This window comes from Megalobrama amblycephala, linkage group LG19 (assembly GCF_018812025.1).
Source record: "Megalobrama amblycephala isolate DHTTF-2021 linkage group LG19, ASM1881202v1, whole genome shotgun sequence".
Classification (NCBI taxonomy): Eukaryota; Metazoa; Chordata; class Actinopteri; order Cypriniformes; family Xenocyprididae; genus Megalobrama; species Megalobrama amblycephala.
Genome location: NC_063062.1, coordinates 16911581 through 16931171, shown reverse-complemented (window position 1 = coordinate 16931171; position 19591 = coordinate 16911581). Strand labels below are relative to the sequence as shown.

Here is a 19591-nt window from a genome sequence, read left to right as displayed (position 1 = left end):
CTGGATCAACATCTTTGTTGATCCTGGAACAACATTCGGTAACACTTTATTTTACAGTGTCATTGTGACATGTAGTTACTATAGTAATAACTATAAATTATGCATAATTACATGCAAACAGACCAAACCCTAATCCTAACCCAACAGTAAGTACATGTAGTTACTTAATAATTCGCAGTACTTAAATGTATAATTACAGTGTAACAAAGACACCTTAAAATAAAGTGTAACCCAACATTCCAATCAACCAATCAGATTTGAGGGACAAGTTTACCATTTATGTTAAGTTTAGGCTTACAACTTGGGTTAGGGTTGCTTTCACAACAGTGTTATTCAACTATCATTTCCCTCTTATTTAGGGATAAGTTATGGGTAGCATTAGGTGTAGGGGTTGGGAAAAGGTTAGGACTTAATTTTTGGATAGGAATGTTGTTCCAGGGTCAACAAAATATGTTGATCCAGGAACATGACTTACTTGGCAAAATCACAGTGACAGGATTGGTGTAGCTTAGCGGTTCAATCATTTAAAAAAAAAAAAAAAAAAAAAAAAAATCACCCACACGTAGTTCCAAACCCATATGACTCTTCTGAGCATCTCATTTAATATGCACATGTGCAAATGAGATTAATAGTCATACAGGTATGGAATCTCATGAGGTTAAATTACATTTTTAGGCAAATCAGCCTGAAACCTACATCAGGAATTGACTGGATGCGAAATCCAGTCCTCCACCCCTTTGAAAAAACATGCACAGATGAATCATTAACAGGAATGTGCATTTAAAAATGTACAAGGTCAATTTAGATTCTATATTAACTTTAAAGATCTGGGCTAGTAAATGATAGGTAATAACATTTCATAACTGAAATGTTCACTGTGTGCATTTGTAAATATTGTGTTGCAGATTCTGTGGTTGAGAGGAGGCTACTAAGACAGAGAGTTTTCCCCAGACTGAGAGAATATTGCAGACGCACATATGGAGTTGAATTCAGAGTGAGCAAACATCAGTCATTCTCATTTCTGTCTTTTGTCAGTTGACCAGGTTGAAAACAATCTAATTCTGAAGAACACTATAGTTGTGTTGCTTCCCTTCCAGTTGAAAATAACAAATGATTTTTACCACAGGCACAATTGCGTTTTAATCCATAAACATGAATAAATAATGTTAATTTCTTTTATTTGAACACTGAGCATTTAACAGGCACTCCTACTGTCTCGCTAGTAGCTAAACATCATGCATTTTTAATTATGTGAATGACAAAAGACTAGCTGGGATTGTATTGAACTTGTCTTGTTGACACTATTTCTATACTGCTCTTTAAAAGCATGTGTCAATAGACAATTTACTGTGTATAAAACACTGTGGTTGTTTTGACTAATAATTTGGGTAACAAAACTTCTGCTAACATGAAGTCTTCTTCCAAACATTTGGTAGACAGTAGATTAATTGTCTATGGATCCAACCTCTCTGCAGGTTATTGACCCGTATGAAGCAGCAGATCCCAAATACTGGCCCACACAGCAGGAACGACTGCAGATACTGGAGGACTGCAGGAAGAATTCTCTGGGCCCTTTCTTTGTGGTAATATACTTTTGGTTCAGATGAGTTTTAATACTGTGTAAAGGTTCGATTTCATTTCCTAAAAACAGCTCTTAAAGATGGTTATAAAAGCAATAAACCAGGTCATCTGTTCCTAATGTGCGGTGATGATACCATGGTTAGCTGTTTTAGGCACTGAACAATAGAGAATCTCTTTTTGCATTTAATGCAGAGTTCATTAATAAATAAAAAGAAAAACGCATCAAATGATCTTACTTTAGTTTTTGTCTCTCATCTCAGGGGTTTGTGGGTGAACAATATGGAAATGCAAATTTACCTCAGCAGATAGAAGCCTCAGAGTTCCAGTGTGTTCTTCAGGTATGCCAACGCATGGGTTTAAGGACCGACATTCTGGAGAGATGCTACCAGAGAGATGAGAACGCCATTCCTCCCTCATTCTGTATGGTCAATCCAACAGGACATTTTGAACAAGCTGGTGTCCAGGCAAGTAACAATTTTTGCACTACTGGTGCATGGCACCACATAATTTAGCTAAAGTCCTTAATCTTTTGCCATCAGCAAGCGAATCCAACTGAGGAGAACAACTGGTGCAAGGTACTTCCAGAGGTGAGGAGAATCCTTCATGATGTTGTAGACCAGTGTGTTCAGGAGGGGACTTTGACACATGACAAAGCTCAGAAATATTTCCAGTCAGGTAAGTCTGTCTGTCTGTCTAATTGCATGTTATTGTTACATATTCTAAATCCAAAGTGTCTAATTGATGTTTATTTTGATACCAGCTCTTGAAAATGACATCCGCTATGCCTATGAAAACCATTCCATTGAAGATATTGCAAGATGTCTTTGCTACGTTCATAAAATAATTATCCCAAGGAAAGCAAATGGATTGTCCCCAGAGCAACAAGCCCAGTTGCACCGGCTGTCCCAGCTCCGAGTTCACTTCCTGCCGAGTTTGGTCACCTCCCACAAAGCCCTGGTGTACTGCACCACCACAAAGTGCAATCGTCTGCAAGGTTACACTCCTGAGATGAGGCTCAATTTTGCTGCTGGTCTGAGTGAGCAGCTACATACAGATCTCAAGAGACTCATTGACCATGCTGTCTCGAAGGAAAGGACTGTTACAGTCGATGAATCTGGCCAGAAAGATCTGTGCCACATTTTTTCTTCTCTTTACAAAATTGAACGGGAAGAAGTCAAACATGTTAAATCTTACCTACGGGGAAAGAATACAAGATTTCCCTTCATACTAAACGGTACACCATGCTCAGGCAAAACTGTGCTTCTGGCTCACTGTGCAAGTCAGGTATCTTTTGTTACCTTTCCATTTGATAAGCAATATTTGGGATTGTATATGTTTAGAAATATAGTCTATGACACTCATGGGGCCTTTTGTGTTTGCAGGCATCTGTGTGGTTGAAGGACTTGGATCCTGAGATTATTGTGTACTTCATAGATGTTAACAATTCCCTGAGACAGCTTCTCAAAGACATTTGTGCAAGGGTTGATTCAAGTAGTACCTCTGTCAACAACATCTTCCAACTAAAAGAAAACTTTAAAAGGCTCCTGACCTCAAGATCACCATCCAAGAATCCTCTGGTGCTCATCATAGATGGTCTTGACCAACTGCCAAAGACGGATGGAGAACTTGACTTGACATGCCTTCCTGAATCATTAGCTTCAAATGTAAAGCTTCTCATTTCCAGTACTTCAAAAAGGCCTGCCATTCTTGCTACCCTGAAAATGTTTTACCCAGATTCAACCCTGTTCTATGAATTGCAACCAGTAGAGAGTAAAAGCTGCAGCCAGCTAATGACAACACGTCTTCAGGAGTCCAACAGAAAGATCACCTCAGGCCAACAGATGTATGTGAATCAGGCTTTTAAGAAATGCTCTGTCCTGCTATACATGGAACTCCTTCGTAGACAGGCAATCCACTGGAACTCAGAGTTTGAGATTACAGAGAACACTCTTATCCAAGAGGTCCATAATAACGTTGTTCTGATGTTTGACGATCTGGAGAAGAAGCATGGGAAAGCTTTAGTCTCCAAAGCTTTAAGCTATCTTACCTTGGCTAGGAATGGCATAACCGCAGTTGAGTTGACTGATGTTCTTTCTTGTGATGATGAAGTTCTAGCATGTTTTCTTCCACCAGGTGACGTACCACTTACGTTGAGGGTCCCTGAGGTTTTTGTGGAAAGTCTTCTTTTAGACCTGAAGGGGTTTCTGGTGCTGAGGAACATTTTAGGTACTCAAACTCTATTCTGGGTCAACAGCCACTTCCCTTTGGTTGTATGTAAGAGGTACCTGTGCTCAGAAGAAACAAGTCAGAAGATAAATCATGTGCTGTCAGACTATTTCAGTGGCATTTGGGCAAATGGCAAAGCAAAGCCTTTGATCATCAACAAAGACATGGAAATCCCAACCTCTTCAGATGTCCCACAGAATATTTACATTGACAGACAAGTGCCAAGTCAACCTTGGACCTTTTCTCCTCCTTTTTATAGCTCTACTGCCATGAGTCCATCAGCAAGAACATATCCCAATTTGAGAAAACTACACTTACTCTCTTTCCATTTGTTCAAAAGTGGGAGAATCGAGGAACTCGGTAACCAAATGATTTCTCAAGAATACCTCCAGGCAATGTTGCAAGCAGTACAGGCTGATGAACTGTTTCTGTGGCTTGAGAGGACATCTCAGTTGGTGTTTCCCAGGGAACTTCAGCTCCTCCACATCATCTTGAGATCTTCAGCATGTCTACTGAGGAACAACCCGGCTTTTCTCCCAACAGTACTGCAAGCCAAACTCCTTCCTTTTCTGAGTGTTTTTCCTACATTGGGAGAATGTGTTAATTTAGCAAGGCGTAAAGGTATGCTCCAAAAAAATGAAGTGTATACTGTGTTGCCTCCAATTCCTTCAGTCCCTTTTACCCACTGTACACTGCAAGAGTCAACAGCTTCCCAGGTCATGCAGTCAGCTGGATCTCCCTGTGGCACTGTGGTGGTTGTACTGGAAAATGGTGCTGCTTGGGTTTGCAATGGAGGTATATTTGAGGGCTTCGAACTTACTAAATCCTCTAATCTGAAGTTCACAAGTGTCACTAGTTCTGGAAACATATTCCTTCTCAGCACCCACTGTAGTAAACTTGTCTTGTTGGATTCAGATGTTAATGCACAGCCTCAAGAAATTCAAACCCAGCACAGAGAAAACAGGGAAAACACCATTCTTGAGGGTGTCTTGGTGTCCGGTGACAAAATATTTGTGTGGTGGAGAGGACAAAACATTTTTAGTGTATTTGTTGATAGGGAGGAACATACCCAACTGCACTGCACTTATGAGATAACTTGTGTGTCATGTTCTGTGGATGGAGATATCATTTACTGTGGACAGAATGAAGGTTCTGTGACAATATTTGATTGGCCCAATGGCAAGCCTCTAACCACCTTCACTTGTCTAAAAGATATACCATTAATTGAGATTATTCGCTCTGAGGGTGACGGGATGATTACATGTGTAGATCAAGCAGGAAATGTATTTGCTTGGAATCTTGAGATTATAACAGAACCAGTTCTGGTTGATGAGATCCTTTGCAGAACCAAGGAGAAGGTTTTAAACACAGACTACAAAGGGGACAACATTCTCCTAATATGTAAAAGGCAACAAATGCAACTTATTGACATACATCAAATTGGTGTACGCGATCAATTCAATCCCCCGAGAGGAAAAACATTTAAGCAAGCCATAATGGATCAAAACTCACGTTTCATCCTTGCTTTACTGTGCAATTGCCCATTTCTGCTAGTCTGGAATTGTGCCTCAGGACAGTGTGTGCTGAGTCTGGACACTGCAAACTGTCAAGCTAGTAAACTTCTGAAATGTGGGGCCACCTACTTGGCAGCAATAACAAGTGTAAGTGTTCTTATTTGGGACATGGATCTCATTGCAGCTTCAGCATTGGCCCCAAAATCTGGAAAGAGGGTGAAGATGGTGGCTTTTGGATCTCATGGAGGAAGCTGTTACTCAGCAGATGGCTCAGAACTTGTGTGGAAGTGGGCAATATCAGGTGGCAAAGTAGAAGGCTGCTTCCTTCACCAAGGTTCTGTGGAGTCTATGTCCGTCTCTGGAGATGGCAACTACCTTGTGAGTATTGCAAGAGGAGACATATATGTCTGGGATACCAACAGTGGGAAAAATATTCACAAAATCTCTGGTAGTCAAGCATACAAGGTTTTAATAACTCCCAAGGGCAACTCTGGAGTTGCCCTTTCAGAGACAGGTCCATCAAGGGTGTGGAAGTTGCAGAGTGGAAAAAGGATTTGCAGCATTCATCATCATCTCAGAAATGCTGCCATTTCACAAGAGAGCACCTTCCTCTTAGGTCTTAACAGTGGGAAACTCTTGGCTGTTAGCCTCTGGTCTGGTAATATTAGCAAATGCTTCTCGTGCTCCAACAAGTCAGATGTTGTTGTTGCTTTCCATTCTCTGCTCAACCATCCAGATTATGTGATTGTTGCTTCAGCCTCAGGCACTGTGTACTCCTGGAGGTTAACAGAGGATACTATTTGTCGTCAATTCAAGTTGCCAGACTCTTCCTTGTGTCAACCTGAGATCTTTAGCCTATCATCAGATGGGGGGTATGCCATCCTTTCTATATCCGAATCCACTATAAACATCTTAGACTTCTCCAATAGTAAACTCTGCTCTTTGAGAACTGGAGGACCTGTTCCGCAACCAGTTGTGACTGTCTGTGTTTCTGGTCAATATGTGGTCTATACATGTTTCTCCTCGTTGGTGTGCCACAATATGTCCTGTGATCTCCATGAAAAACCGATGCTGGTAGTCATACGTCTGACTGATGGTGAGACCGTAGGACGGTTCTATTTGTGCAAGAACCCTTCTACTCTAACTGTGTCAGAGGATTTGTTTGTGTACGTAGGGTTTGAGGATGGTTCTGTAGGGGTTTATGCTGTTGTTGACACCAAGATGGGTAACACCAGCTGGAAGGAGGAAGGTCAAAGCCCAACACTTTTGTGTCCATTGGATGAGCAACTGATTTGGTCACCTCTGGTAAATCCTAACCTTACTTGGGTTGAATTGCCACTGCATTCGTTTTAAATAGTTCCAGTGTAACCAATTCTGGTTCTGGCACTGAGGTCCAAAAGCAATGTATATATGTAAAAATGTAGTTTTACAGAATGTCATATTGTTTTGACATATGAAGATAAAAAATATATTTTTACATTGTTCCAGAATGCTAAGACTGTGTTTGTGATATACATATGTTTATCATAATAAATATACAAAATCTAAATATGTTAATATGTCTCACATAAGTCAGGATTTAAGAAGAAATCAGGTGTGAAAATGTATGCTATACATTGCCAGTTTAAAAACTTAACAAAGGATTTAAGGATTTTCTTTTGACCTATTTGATACATTTTTGTATTGTTGATTGTTGCTTAGCAGTCCATTATTTTGTTAACTTTGTATTGTATAGAATGAGTTTGTTTTGTATAAAAGCTGGAAAATAGCTATATGCTTGTTTATAATAATACATAGGGACACTGTGGTTCAACTTACAAATGAAAAAAATACAAAATAAAATTCTTAAAGAAAAAAGTAGTTACATTTATTTGTTTATTCATTTGATAATTTGATGTATTTTTAGTGTAGTGCAAAAAATATAGAAATAAAAAATAGCCTAACTTTATTCACACATACTCACACATTTATCAAAATAAATCATTACAAAAATGTTTGATGCGGAAGAAAATAGAAGCAGGGCAATTACATGTATTATATAGCCTATTAGTATTCATATTGTACCATTTAAAAACTAAATGCGGTCATAACTACAAAGAGATTACCGCGTGTGACCTAAGAACTACAATTCCCTTCACCATATACATTCATGCGGAAGTGATTCTTTGCCATAAGTGCACTTCCGCTCTATTGCTAATTCCTTTCCTGTCTGTGGCCTTTGGCAAGATGGCGGTGCAAATCTCGAAGAAGAGAAAGGTTGGTACGAATTTCAGCGCAAATATGTGTAATTAGAGTACAGGGGTGCGAAATAAGAGATGGACATTATTACTATGGTACTTAATTATGATTTAAGCAGTTCAGATGAGGATTTTATAAGGCTGTGTCGGTGGATTGAACTGGATATTGTCGGCACTGAATCTGATGTGAAACATGGCAGATGAACGCTGCGGTCCGTTCAGTGAACTTTAATATTTGTGCCGTCCAAACATGTATAATGCAATATATAAGTGACCTTTAAGCGCTTTATATGTACCTAGAAGCTTTCGTTAGTATGGCTGCAAGAAAATGACACTATATTCAGGTATGGACTATATGAAGAATTACATATCAGCAATTGTACATGAAACACAAACATTTCTAGTGTTGAACGGCATATGGTTTGTATTTTATTCGACATTATTATGGGATTTAAAACTAAAAAATGCAGGTACGGTGTAATTCATGTGTGATCATGTAAGACTTGCTTGTCTTTCGTTTTATTTCCGCATCAGGATGTATTAATCATTCTAATGTTTATCAATTAGTTCGTGTCAGATGGTATCTTCAAAGCTGAACTGAATGAGTTCCTGACCCGAGAGCTCGCCGAGGATGGATACTCCGGTGTGGAGGTCCGTGTCACACCAACAAGAACAGAAATCATCATCCTAGCCACCAGGTGTGAGCTATATCCACTTGTTTAGTTTAGTTCCATGACCACATGATTTAAAAACATTGATGTAGTTTAGCTCGAGCATAAAGTGTAATGACTTCATTTTTGTCTTTTTAGGACCCAGAATGTCCTGGGAGAGAAAGGCCGCCGCATTCGTGAACTGACTGCTGTCGTTCAGAAACGATTCGGGTTCCCCGAGGGCAGTGTGGAGGTAAGATTGGTAAAGTTGTAAATGGGGTCCAAAACTAGTTTGTGATGGCTAGTTTTGACATATTGGGTCTTTTTTCATTGTAGCTGTACGCTGAGAAGGTTGCCACCCGGGGTCTCTGCGCTATCGCTCAGGCAGAGTCGCTGCGCTACAAGCTGCTCGGAGGTCTGGCTGTCCGTAGGTGAGCGTTCACTTTTTAGCACACTTACCGGTTGAAATTCCCTTCAGTGATGATACGATGACGAGTCGGAAAGGGCCCGTTCTGTGTTTGAGGATTCTGGGTCAGGTTCACGTTCTGTGCGTCTGACTTCAGGTCCTCAAAGCAGTGGGTCCAATCGCTTGAAGACATAGAGGCATTTGTCTGAGAAGGATGCTTGGAAACAGGCAGTGTGTTTTAATTGGAGTTCAGATTATTTTTCCTTTCCATATCCTCTGTTTATATTTCTATCATGTTGGTTGTCCTCAGGGCCTGCTACGGTGTGCTGCGCTTCATCATGGAGAGCGGGGCCAAGGGTTGTGAGGTGGTTGTCTCTGGTAAACTGAGAGGTCAGAGAGCCAAGTCCATGAAGTTTGTGGATGGCCTGATGATCCACAGTGGAGACCCCGTTAACTACTACGTTGACACCGCTGTCCGCCACGTCCTGCTCAGACAGGGTGAGTGAGAGGCATGGAGGAAGATGAATTGGACTGACTGCTTTCCTGACTTTTTTTGTTTTAACGTTTGTTTAGCATCTTTAGCGAATCTCTATTTTAATAGGGCTTTGTGGAAATGTTTGAAGTGTACAAATGTATAAATAAAAAAAAAGATAACTACAGTACTAAAGCAGTACAGTAGAGTAAAAAATTTTAAACTAAATGCATAATTAAAAAAAAAAAAATTCAAACAAGATTCATGAGTTTTAACTTCTCAAATCTTTAGCAAATAAAGGTGCCTTTTTACTAGGGATCAGTGGAATTATTTAATGTAAAAGAAAAAAGAAAAAAAAAAAAAAAAAAAAGTAAATGCTGTACTGCAACAGTACAACTCTGAGTAGACACACAATGTAATGTTGTTTTATTAACTAAATATATTCTAAATATTTTATACTAACTCTTTCGGGTGGGAGAACCTCACACAAAAATGAACACATTTGGGGTCTATGGTATCTGAATTATAATTACTATTGCGATCAGATGATTACATAGTTGTGACAGACCTGTTTCAATGAATCTATAGCATTGAGAGCTTGTGGTTCAAATTGAAATCAAATCAGCAGGTCTGATGCACATATCTGTTCTTAAAGGGACAGATCACCCAAAAATGAAAATTGTCATTTACTCACCCTCAAGTTGTTCCAAACCTGAATTTCTTTCTTCTGCAGAACACAATTTTATTTTGAAGAATATGGGTAACCAAACAGTTGATAGAATGTTTTTTTTCCATACTATGGAAGTCAATGGGGTTCATCAACTATTTGGTTACCAACACACTTTATGATGTAATTTTGTGTTCAGCAGAAGAAATTCATACATGTTTGGGATGCCAAAACTTTAATTTTTGGCTGAACTATTCCTTTAAGTACTTTTGACTTTAATGTGTGAAGCTTTTGCCATTTAAAACCGTATGGTTTAGGGTGGCACCACTAACGTCTTACATATTGAGCAACTAATTATTGTTCCAAATTTAATCTCGGAATTATCTTCCCTTCAGTGATGATATAACGAACCAGAATTGCATTGTTTCGTAAGTCTTCAGAGCAGTGTGATGATTTAAAGGCGTTAGTCTGAGTAGGTTCTGAATGAAACGTATGGTAAAGCTCAAATGGGTTTGTTAATCGTTCTTCTGGTCAAAGTTTTATACATCTTTTTGATTGTGTATGTTCATATAGGTGTGCTTGGAATCAAGGTGAAAATCATGCTTCCCTGGGATCCCAGCGGCAAGATCGGCCCCAAGAAGCCCCTGCCTGACCACGTCAGCATCGTGGAGCCCAAAGAGGAGGTCCTCCCCACCACCCCAGTGTCCGAACAGAAGGGGGCCAAGCCCGAGGGCCCAGTCATGCCACAGGGAGCCCCAGTGCCAACTGCATAAAGGGGTAAGACCCTAAAAACCCAGTATTAAGGTCACATGACCTCCACGTTTCCTTCAGTGATGATTCGATGAGTCGGATTGAGGCAGCCCTCTGAGGATTCTGGGTCAGGCTCATGTTCTGTGAGTCTAACTTCAGTTCCTCAGAGATCGTGTGTCCTCTTAGATTGAAGATTAAGGCATTTGTCTGAGAAAGGTTTTTTCTTTCTTGCTCGACTAGTCTTTGTAATGCTGCTTTTATTCTAACAAGATGTTTTTGTCTTTTCCAGGTTGACTGATCATTGATGGAAGGCCTACACTTTTCTGTATAAAAAATAAAATAAAAGAATAAATGGGGAAATGTTGTCTGTTTTCATTCATTTCAAATCTGTAATGAATGATTCCAGTACTTAATGGGTTTAGTAGCCGATGGTGTCCCAGAATGGAAATAGCCATCCATAAGTCATGTGATCAGTAAAAGGTGTATGACTGCTAGTGATGTGATTTTATTTTTTTCTTTTCTTTCCCATTAACTGTTTTTATACGTGCATGTGAAGGCATGCAGAATGTTTTTACCCTGAACTACACTGATATGCTCATGTTTTAATCTCTAGATGCTTAGCTTCATTAACAGCTTTACTTTTAGGATAAATACTACTGGTTTTCATGTACTGGTACTTCCTGTAGCTCAGGTTATGGTACAAAACATTTTCAGATTTTGGATTTGTAATAGAGCTGTGAAGGTGTCAGATGACATTTCGTTTTATTTACTTGGTATTCTGAAGCACCAAAACAAACATTATCCATGCTACTTTAGTTAGTGGGCTAAACTATTTGAATAATTTTCAGTCTTTTAAAAAAAAATAGTACCTATATTCATGAAAGGACCCTGCATTCATGAACTGACTGCCGTCGTTCAGAAACGATTCGGATTCCCCGAGGACAGTGTGGAGGTAAGATTGGTAAAGTTGTAAATGGTGTCCAAAATTAGATTGTGATGGTTAGTTCTAAGGTATTCAGTCTTTTTTTTCGTTGTAGCTGTATGCTGAGAAGGTCGACACCGGAGGTCTCTGCGCCATTGCTTAGGCAGAGTCGCTGCGCTACAAGCTGCTCGGAGGTCTGGCTGTCCGTAGGTGAGCGTTCACTTCCTAGCACACTTACCGGTTGAAATTCCCTTCAGTGATGATACGATGACGAGTCGGAAAGGGCCCGTTCTGTGTTTGAGGATTCTGGGTCAGGTTCACGTTCTGTGCGTCTGACTTCAGGTCCTCAAAGCAGTGGGTCCAATCGCTTGAAGATATAGAGGCATTTGTCTGAGAAGGATGCTTGGAAACAGGCAGCATGCTTTAATTGGAGTTCAGATTATTTTTCCTTTCCATATCCTCTTGTTTATATTTCTATCATGTTGGTTGTCCTCAGGGCCTGCTACGGTGTGCTGCGCTTCATCATGGAGAGCGGGGCCAAGGGTTGTGAGGTGGTTGTCTCTGGTAAACTGAGAGGTCAGAGAGCCAAGTCCATGAAGTTTGTGGATGGCCTGATGATCCACAGTGGAGACCCCGTTAACTACTACGTTGACACCGCTGTCCGCCACGTCCTGCTCAGACAGGGTGAGTGAGAGGCATGGAGGAAGATGAATTGGACTGACGGCTTTCCTGACTTTTTTTGTTTTAACGTTTGTTTAGCATCTTTAGCGAATCTCTATTTTAATAGGGCTTTGTGGAAATGTTTGAAGTGTACAAATGTATAAAGTTATTAAAAAAAAAATTACAGTACTAAAGCAGTACAGTTGAGTAAAAATCTAAATGCATACTAAATTTTTAAAAAATTTCAAACAAGATTCATCAGTTTTAACTTCTCAAATCTTAAACAAATTGAGGTGCCCTTTTTTTTTTTTTTTTTTTTTAAACTAGGGGTCAGTGGAATTATTTAATGTAAAAATAAAAATTGACTGAGTAAATGCTGTACTACAACAGTACAACTCTGAACAGAAATGTGATGTAATGTCAGATGAACCAGAATTGCATTGTTTCATAAGTCTTCAGAGCAGTGTGATGATTAAGAGACGTTAGTCTGAGTAGGTTCTGAATGAAACGTATGGTAAAGCTCAAATGGGTTTGTATTAATTGTTCTTCTGGTCAAAGTTTTATACATCTTTGGGATTGTGTATGTTCATATAGGTGTGCTTGGAATCAAGGTGAAAATCATGCTTCCCTGGGATCCCAGTGGCAAGATCGGCCCCAAGAAGCCCCTGTCTGTTGTAGCTGTACGCTGAGAAGGTTGCCACCCGGGGTCTCTGCGCCATCGCTCAGGCAGAGTCGCTGCGCTACAAGCTGCTCGGAGGTCTGGCTGTCCGTAGGTGAGCGTTCACTTCCTAGCACACTTACCGGTTGAAATTCCCTTCAGTGATGATACGATGACGAGTCGGAAAGGGCCCGCTCTGTGTTTGAGGATTCTGGGTCAGGTTCACGTTCTGTGCGTCTGACTTCAGGTCCTCAAAGCAGTGGGTCCAATCGCTTGAAGACATAGAGGCATTTGTCTGAGAAGGATGCTTGGAAACAGGCAGCGTGCTTTAATTGGAGTTCAGATTATTTTTCCTTTCCATATCCTTCCATATCGTTTATATTTCTATATCATGTTTGTTGTCCTCAGGGCCTGCTACGGTGTGCTGCGCTTCATCATGGAGAGCGGGGCCAAGGGTTGTGAGGTGGTTGTCTCTGGTAAACTGAGAGGTCAGAGAGCCAAGTCCATGAAGTTTGTGGATGGCCTGATGATCCACAGTGGAAACCCAGTTAACTGCTACGTTGACACCGCTGTCCGCCACGTCCTGCTCAGACAGGGTGAGTGAGAGGCATGGAGGAAGATGAATTGGACTGATTGCTCTCTTGAAGTTTTGTTTTTGTCACATCAAATTTATATTTTAATAGGGGCTCTGTGGAAATGTTTGAAGTCTAAAAATGTATAAATAATTAAAGAATTAAAGAATATTATAATTAAAGAATAATTAAAGAATATTAAAATTAATACAGTTCTATAGCAGTAGAGTACTGGGTAAATATAATGAAACTAAATATTTTTCAAATTTCGAACAGATTCATGAGTTTTACCTTCTCAAATCTTTAGCAAATTGTGGTAAATTGTTTTACTAGGGGTCAGTGGAATTATTTAAAATTATTTAAAACGAGTAAATACAATATAACAGTACAATGCTATGAGTAGAAATTAAATGTGTTGGGTCTTTATATAAAACTTTTCCATTTTAGGGTGGGAGAACCTCACACAAACATGAACGATCTGTGGCATGTGAATTTTAATCACTATTGCGATCAGATGATTACATAGTTGACAGACAACAATTAAACTATATTGCATTGAGAGCTTGTGGTTCAAACTTGTGGTTCAAATTGAAATCAAATCCACAAGACTGAGTTTATGCACATCTTTAAGTACTTTTGACTTTAGTGTGTGAAGCTTTTGCCATTTAAAACCGTATGGTTTAGGGTGTAACCACTAACGTCTTGCATAATGAGCAACAAATTATTGTTCCAAATTTAGTCACAGAACCGAATTATCGTCCCTTCAGTGATGTAATGAACCAGAACTGCATTGTTTTGTTGTAAGTCTTCAGAGTAGTGTGACGATTTAGAGGCGTTAGTCTTAGAAGATTCTGAATGTGTGCTTTGAAACGTATGGTAAAGCTCAAATGGGTTGGTATTGATACAAAGTCAGTTTTATACATCTTTGTGATTCTGTAAGTTCATATAGGTGTGCTTGGAATCAAGGTGAAAATCATGCTTCCCTGGGATCCCAACGGCAAGCAAGACACTACTTGTCTTTGAAATGCTTTTTTTATTCTAACAAGATGTTTTTGTCTCTTCCAGGTTGTCTGATCATTGATGGAAGGCCTACACTTTTCTGTATATATAAAAAAAATGATAATAAAAGAATAAATGGGGAAATGTTGTCTGTATTGATTCGTTTCAAAGCTGTAATGAATGACTCCAGTACTTAATGGGTTTCACCAGACCAAGCTTAATTTAAAATTGAACATTGGTCTGGAGAGTCTGTATTTTCTACTGCACAAGAGGCGAGATCAACGAGCATTATTCACGCAATTGGATAGTCCTTACACCAATCAGATCAACGATCCGGGTGACATACTTTGCAGAGCGACGCGAAAACTCCAGACAGGTTTAGTTTGTATTGGTTTGTAGCATTGATCAGCAGTTTGCAGAAGCAGCAATGGCATCGATCGATTTCTGCAGGTTGTGCAAAAAAAAAAAAAAGTGAGTGGTATTTACACCCACCCACTCGAGCGATTTGTTTGCTAAACTAAAGTCATTCAGCATCATCGAGAGGTTAAAAGGAATTGGATTGACGGTCGTGCTTGCCATCGCTTCTCTATCATCATCGTGTTATACCCGCCAATAGCGAGCAAGGTGGATAAGCCAGTCTGTGATTGGTTCCCGCAAAAGTTTAACAGAAACAGTAGAAATGAATGTACGGGTTTCCAGACTAAGTTGCTGGGCGAATTCAATTACCCAGTCTAGTCCCAGAATGGAAATAGCCATCCATAAGTCATGTGATCAGTAAAAGGTGTATGACTGCTAGTGATGTGACTTTTCCTTTCTTTTTTTCCCTATTAAGTGTGTGTGTGTGGTGCATGTGAAGGCATGCAGAATGTTTTTACCCTGAACTACACTGATATGCTCTGTGTTAATCTCTAGATGCTTAGCTTCATTAACAGCTTTACTTTTAGGATAAATACTACTGGTTTTCATTTACTGATAGTTCCTGTAGCTCAGGTTATGGTACAAAACATTTTCAGATTTTGGATTTGTAACCTATAGAGCTGTGAAGGTGTCAGATGACATTTCATTTTATTTGGTATTAAGTGCTAAAATTGCACGTCCAAAACAAACGTATTAACCATTGTACTTTTGTTAGTGGACTAAACTATTTGAATAATTTTTAGCCTTAAGAAGAAAAAAATCCTATATTCAGGAAGGCAGTGCTGTGTGTGTGTCATGGGTGGTTCTTATAAGGTTACACACACCTGATTCACAGCCTGAGCTGCTGCTGACTGCATGAAGAATTCAAGCATTCGCTGAAGACCATGAGTTTACCGGACTATAAATCTCCTGGAAAACAGTCCTTGGCACCTGTACAGTCGGTAAGACATTAAACATAAACAGATACGTTTACATACAACGAATACATTTGAACATGAATAGCCACATTGTAACACTTTCAGCGTTCCATGTTCTGTTTCATGTAGCAGCTGTTCTGTGTTTCAGTTATTCTCTCGATCGCCTGATGTGTAATTTTGTAACATTCATTTAATTTCTGACACATTATAGCGATGTTTCTGTTATTGTGTGCTGTTAAAGTTCACTGTAGATTGTCACAGCACCACCTGTAAAGCAAATACACGCGAGTTGCGAGTTTCGCGTGCACTTAGTACACGATACTTCAGTAACAAAGTAGTTGTTTCCCAACAGTATTGTATGCTTAAGGCGGAAGCTGGTAAAAGATTAAACAATGACTTTTTTTCGACATGAATTTTGCATTTTTCTTTATTTTTTATTACCAGAAAACCGAGATTAATAAAATGTTCTTAATATTTCAAATACGGAGCATGTAACATTTATGGCATGTCAGTAATTTTGCTGCATCCTTCAGCTAACTAACTTTTCTAAAAAAAAAATAAAAAAAAAAAATAGGGGGAACTAAACTGCATGGCGTTATTTTATTTATTTATGACGTACTATCATGACACTACCATGATTTCAGACACGTTTTTAGCCATTCTCTGAAACACCTTGGAGTACCATGTCAATATGATGATCTTTGCTTTAGTGCTTTTATACACAATAGTGTTTTATACACCAAATTTATGCACATTTTACAAATCTGATTAAAATAAATATTGTGAGATTTCCTGCCTTTTTTTCTAATTACTATTTAAATCCTGTTGAGTTCATATCAAAGAAATATGATCATCTTAAAAGCATAATATGTAAGATTTTTGTATTAAAATATCCAAAAACCACTAGAACAATGTTATTTATTTTGTTGACTTGTGTACTTAAATTATCCCAAATGTTCCCAAGGATGTTTAAATCCAGAGAAAAAAGCAATTTTAACCAGGACACGGACCGTGTCCGTGCGTCGCCTATCAATGACATCATACCCGCATTACCCTCGATTTCCGGTTTTATTTTGTATAAACCATGGAAACACCAAAGAAGCTTTAATATATTATGTGTTTCAATAGACAGGTGAGCAACTGTTTGGATACGTTCATCGACAGAAAACTAATCATTGTTATATAGCTCAACACAGTCTTATTGTTTAAATCTCGTTTTCTTGAGTTACAGTGAGTACCATGTTTTACCATGCCTAATATCAATCTAGCTTACTACAGTGAGCATTTATTTACTTATTTTCTGTACTTTCTATTTGATAATTTGTGTCTGCTATACAATGCTACTACACTACTAGAATTGCTCCTTGTGGGATTAATAAAGTTCTTAACTTAGGCCCAAGTGTCTCATAGTAGCCGCAGAGCTAACTCAGAGTAGCACTATAACAACTTTCAACACACAAATATATCTAATATGATAAAAAACAGTGCTGCTTTACCCCACATATGCTTGACCGGAAGAAGCAGAAGCGGCGACTGTGGCATAATAAAAGCTCCACTGCTCTCGAGCCGTGTGTCGCTCTCGTCTCTCATTAGCAATCGCTCCAGCAGCTTGTTTTTGCTCTCACAACACTCGGTCCTGCTCTGCTTCATAGTAAAGTTACAGTAACAGTAACGTTAATAATCTCATCCATGAACATGATTTCTGCCCGAGTCCTATCCCGGTTCTTTCCCACCGGCTGTAGACATGAAGACAACACCTCCCATGATTCTGTGAAATCAAGGCATCATCAAGCTATGCCTTTGTTTTGAATAAGCGACCTCTCGTGGCGAAAAATTTACATGGTGTGCCTTTAAATGCTTGTTTTCTCTGTCCACAGAAATCCCAAGTTGTCCAGCTGAATATCGGAGGTCATGTCTTCAGCACCACCCTGGGGACCATCCGGAAATTCCCAAACTCCACACTGGCAGACCTGTTTAACGGATCAACCAAACGGCTGGACTCTGAGGGTCGTTACTTCGTAGACCGTGATGGGACTCATTTTGCATACATCCTTGAGTACCTCAGAACAGAGAAAGTTCCCACCGATCACCTGCAGGAAGTGCATAAGGAGGCGCTTTACTATGACATCAAACCTCTGGTCAAAGCCATTGAGGAGACGCCTCTGTTCTTTGGAGAGACAGTCGGAAGACAGCAGTTTTTGGCCCGTGTGCCGAATTACCGCGAAAACCTGGAGGTGATCGTCCGGGTGGCCAGAGCGGAGGCCATCGCCTCACGTTACTCCAACATAATCGTGTGTGTTGTGAGGACAGAAGATGATTTAGCCAGATACAATGATGCTATTGACAGTCTCGGCACCCCAAAAGAGTCTGTGGTGAGCTTTGGTCCATGGAAAGCTCCAGCATCAGTGAATGACCTGTTAGATTGTGTCAAAATAGACATAGAGGCCAAAGGATATAAAGTAAAGATCCAACCACACAGCATAGACAAAGGGTTTCTCTTTAAGAGCTACAACTTTTTCTATAAATTGATTTTCACCTGGTGGTAAAGAGTGTGAGTCCCAACATTAAGGCCTTTCATGATCTGGAAATAGGGATGTATAAAGTGAAGGAATATATACATATATACTTATTAAACTAATCAGACTTATCAAATACTTTTTTAGCAGACCGAGATATATGACAGACAGCTGTCAGTGATATATAATGAAGATCTTATCTGTCAGTATCTGTTCAACCCTTGTTTAATATTGACACTAGTTGTGCTATCCAGGCCTTAGGCTTAAAATAGCTTCTGCATGAATGTCTTATAAAGTTTTAAAGGAATGTTCTGGTTCAATATAAGCTAAGTTTTCTCAGCAGCATTTATGGCATGCTGTGGATTCCAATTACTTTGACTACTGTGTGTGTGTAAAAAGTCTGTGAAAACATACTACATACACTTTCATGTCTTGAGTGCAAGTGTTTGTCACAGATGCTGGTAAAAGGCTTTACATCAACGGTAGGTCTTAAGAAATGTTATTGGGTTGTTAATTTGTCCATATCTGCAAACTGCACCATTATATAACTTTTAACATTTATGCATTTGCCTGATGCTTTTATCCAAAGTGACTTGCATTGCATCCTAGTTATACATTTCATCAGCTCATGCATTCTATAAGAATGAACATTTTTAGTGAAACATGTCCACTTCATATACAGATGTTATTATTATTAACATTGTTAATATTACATTAATTTGTGCCATGTCTATATAATATGTCTGTTTTAACTGCAGTATGTGTCCAATGTCTGTTCCATTTTTTCACTGCTAAGACATTAAAAAAGGTACAAAATAATAAGAAAAAGTGATGTGCCTCTGCAGCAGAATGGCTGTTGTAATGTCATACTTCATGTATGTTTGTGGAAAAACAATACAAAAGAAAAGTCGAATGATTTTAAAGATATCTTACCTTAGTGGGTTCATGAAATTGTTGCTCAGAAAGGTTGTGCCATCTTTTTAAGTTTTAAATTTGTATACTATAGCTGTTGTTCTAGTTTGAAATGTTCAAAAATAGATTTAATTACTTAAAATGTGTTCTTTGTTTTGAATGTTAAATTGTCTAATATATACTGATTGCTGTGCTATCTAGTTCATTATTCTCTGTTGTTGTTATTATAGCCTCTTATATGTTATACTTTTTAAAAACAGATATTTAATTCTTTAATCAGTCTCTATATGTAGCTTTTCTAGAAAAATAAAACACAGAAACAACTGAAAGTTCAAGCTCAGGAAAAATGTAATGAATATGTATATTGTTTTAATTTTACCTATATCAGAATAGGCTGTTTATGATTATAATTGTTTATAATTGTAATATAATATAATATATGGAATTAAACGTATTATGCATGAGGCATTGAATGCATACAGATTATTTTACAATTAAAAGGAAAAGGCCTCGAT

The 19591-nt window shown here is 38.9% G+C and overlaps 4 protein-coding genes and 4 non-coding genes across 9 annotated transcripts in view; all 8 read left to right on the top strand.

Annotated features, from left to right (window-relative positions):
* The window catches only part of LOC125254011 (NACHT and WD repeat domain-containing protein 2), an 8423-nt gene extending 1227 nt beyond the window's left edge, over nt 1–7196 (top strand). Inside the window, exons 2-7 of the mRNA XM_048168362.1 lie at nt 906–994; nt 1476–1583; nt 1842–2045; nt 2121–2256; nt 2342–2865; nt 2964–7196. Coding sequence (XP_048024319.1) covers nt 906–994; nt 1476–1583; nt 1842–2045; nt 2121–2256; nt 2342–2865; nt 2964–6674 — 4772 coding nt within the window. The 3' untranslated portion in view covers nt 6675–7196. The remainder of the gene's footprint in view (nt 1–905; nt 995–1475; nt 1584–1841; nt 2046–2120; nt 2257–2341; nt 2866–2963) is intronic.
* Nucleotides 7197–7426: 230 nt separating this feature from the next.
* Nucleotides 7427–10863, top strand: LOC125254012 (40S ribosomal protein S3). The gene is made up of 7 exons (XM_048168363.1): nt 7427–7577; nt 8126–8256; nt 8368–8461; nt 8545–8639; nt 8925–9112; nt 10327–10530; nt 10793–10863. Exons 1-6 carry the CDS (start codon nt 7548–7550, stop codon nt 10524–10526), a joined length of 738 nt encoding a protein of 245 aa, XP_048024320.1. The 5' UTR covers nt 7427–7547; the 3' UTR covers nt 10527–10530; nt 10793–10863.
* LOC125254872 lies at nt 8681–8828 on the top strand. The gene has a single exon (XR_007181780.1). It is a non-coding gene; the product is annotated as a small nucleolar RNA SNORD15 (small nucleolar RNA).
* On the top strand, nt 10579–10720 carry LOC125254874. The gene has a single exon (XR_007181782.1). It is a non-coding gene; the product is annotated as a small nucleolar RNA SNORD15 (small nucleolar RNA).
* Nucleotides 10864–11364: 501 nt separating the features above from the next.
* On the top strand, nt 11365–14606 carry LOC125254013 (40S ribosomal protein S3-like). Its single transcript, XM_048168364.1, has 4 exons — nt 11365–11455; nt 12764–12858; nt 13152–13339; nt 14381–14606. Exons 1-4 carry the CDS (start codon nt 11381–11383, stop codon nt 14509–14511), a joined length of 489 nt encoding a protein of 162 aa, XP_048024321.1. The 5' UTR covers nt 11365–11380; the 3' UTR covers nt 14512–14606.
* LOC125254871 lies at nt 11677–11824 on the top strand. Its single transcript, XR_007181779.1, has one exon. It is a non-coding gene; the product is annotated as a small nucleolar RNA SNORD15 (small nucleolar RNA).
* LOC125254873 lies at nt 12900–13047 on the top strand. Its single transcript, XR_007181781.1, has one exon. It is a non-coding gene; the product is annotated as a small nucleolar RNA SNORD15 (small nucleolar RNA).
* Nucleotides 14607–15193: 587 nt separating the features above from the next.
* kctd14 (potassium channel tetramerization domain containing 14) lies at nt 15194–19586 on the top strand. Of its 2 annotated transcripts, none has more exons than XM_048168470.1 (2): nt 15194–15672; nt 17526–19586. In XM_048168470.1, exons 1-2 carry the CDS (start codon nt 15616–15618, stop codon nt 18192–18194), a joined length of 726 nt encoding a protein of 241 aa, XP_048024427.1. In that variant the 5' UTR covers nt 15194–15615; the 3' UTR covers nt 18195–19586. The 2 variants fall into 2 exon arrangements, with proteins under 2 accessions (XP_048024427.1, XP_048024428.1); XM_048168471.1 differs by lacking the exon at nt 15194–15672 and adding an exon at nt 16721–16780.
* Nucleotides 19587–19591: the final 5 nt, after the last annotated feature.

What these genes read in the sequence shown, in the direction of transcription:
- LOC125254012 (XM_048168363.1), top strand. Translation starts at nt 7,548, where the DNA reads ATGGCGGTGCAAATCTCGAAGAAGAGAAAG. An exon ending in AAATCTCGAAGAAGAGAAAG is followed by an intron (nt 7,578 to 8,125) that starts GTTGGTACGAAT and finishes TTTATCAATTAG; the next exon opens with TTCGTGTCAGATGGTATCTT. An exon ending in ATCATCATCCTAGCCACCAG is followed by an intron (nt 8,257 to 8,367) that starts GTGTGAGCTATA and finishes TTGTCTTTTTAG; the next exon opens with GACCCAGAATGTCCTGGGAG.
- LOC125254013 (XM_048168364.1), top strand. Translation starts at nt 11,381, where the DNA reads ATGAAAGGACCCTGCATTCATGAACTGACTGCCGTCGTTCAGAAACGA. An exon ending in TCCCCGAGGACAGTGTGGAG is followed by an intron (nt 11,456 to 12,763) that starts GTAAGATTGGTA and finishes TGTCTGTTGTAG; the next exon opens with CTGTACGCTGAGAAGGTTGC. An exon ending in CCACGTCCTGCTCAGACAGG is followed by an intron (nt 13,340 to 14,380) that starts GTGAGTGAGAGG and finishes TGTCTCTTCCAG; the next exon opens with GTTGTCTGATCATTGATGGA.
- kctd14 (XM_048168470.1), top strand. Translation starts at nt 15,616, where the DNA reads ATGAGTTTACCGGACTATAAATCTCCTGGAAAACAGTCCTTGGCACCT. An exon ending in CCTTGGCACCTGTACAGTCG is followed by an intron (nt 15,673 to 17,525) that starts GTAAGACATTAA and finishes CTCTGTCCACAG; the next exon opens with AAATCCCAAGTTGTCCAGCT.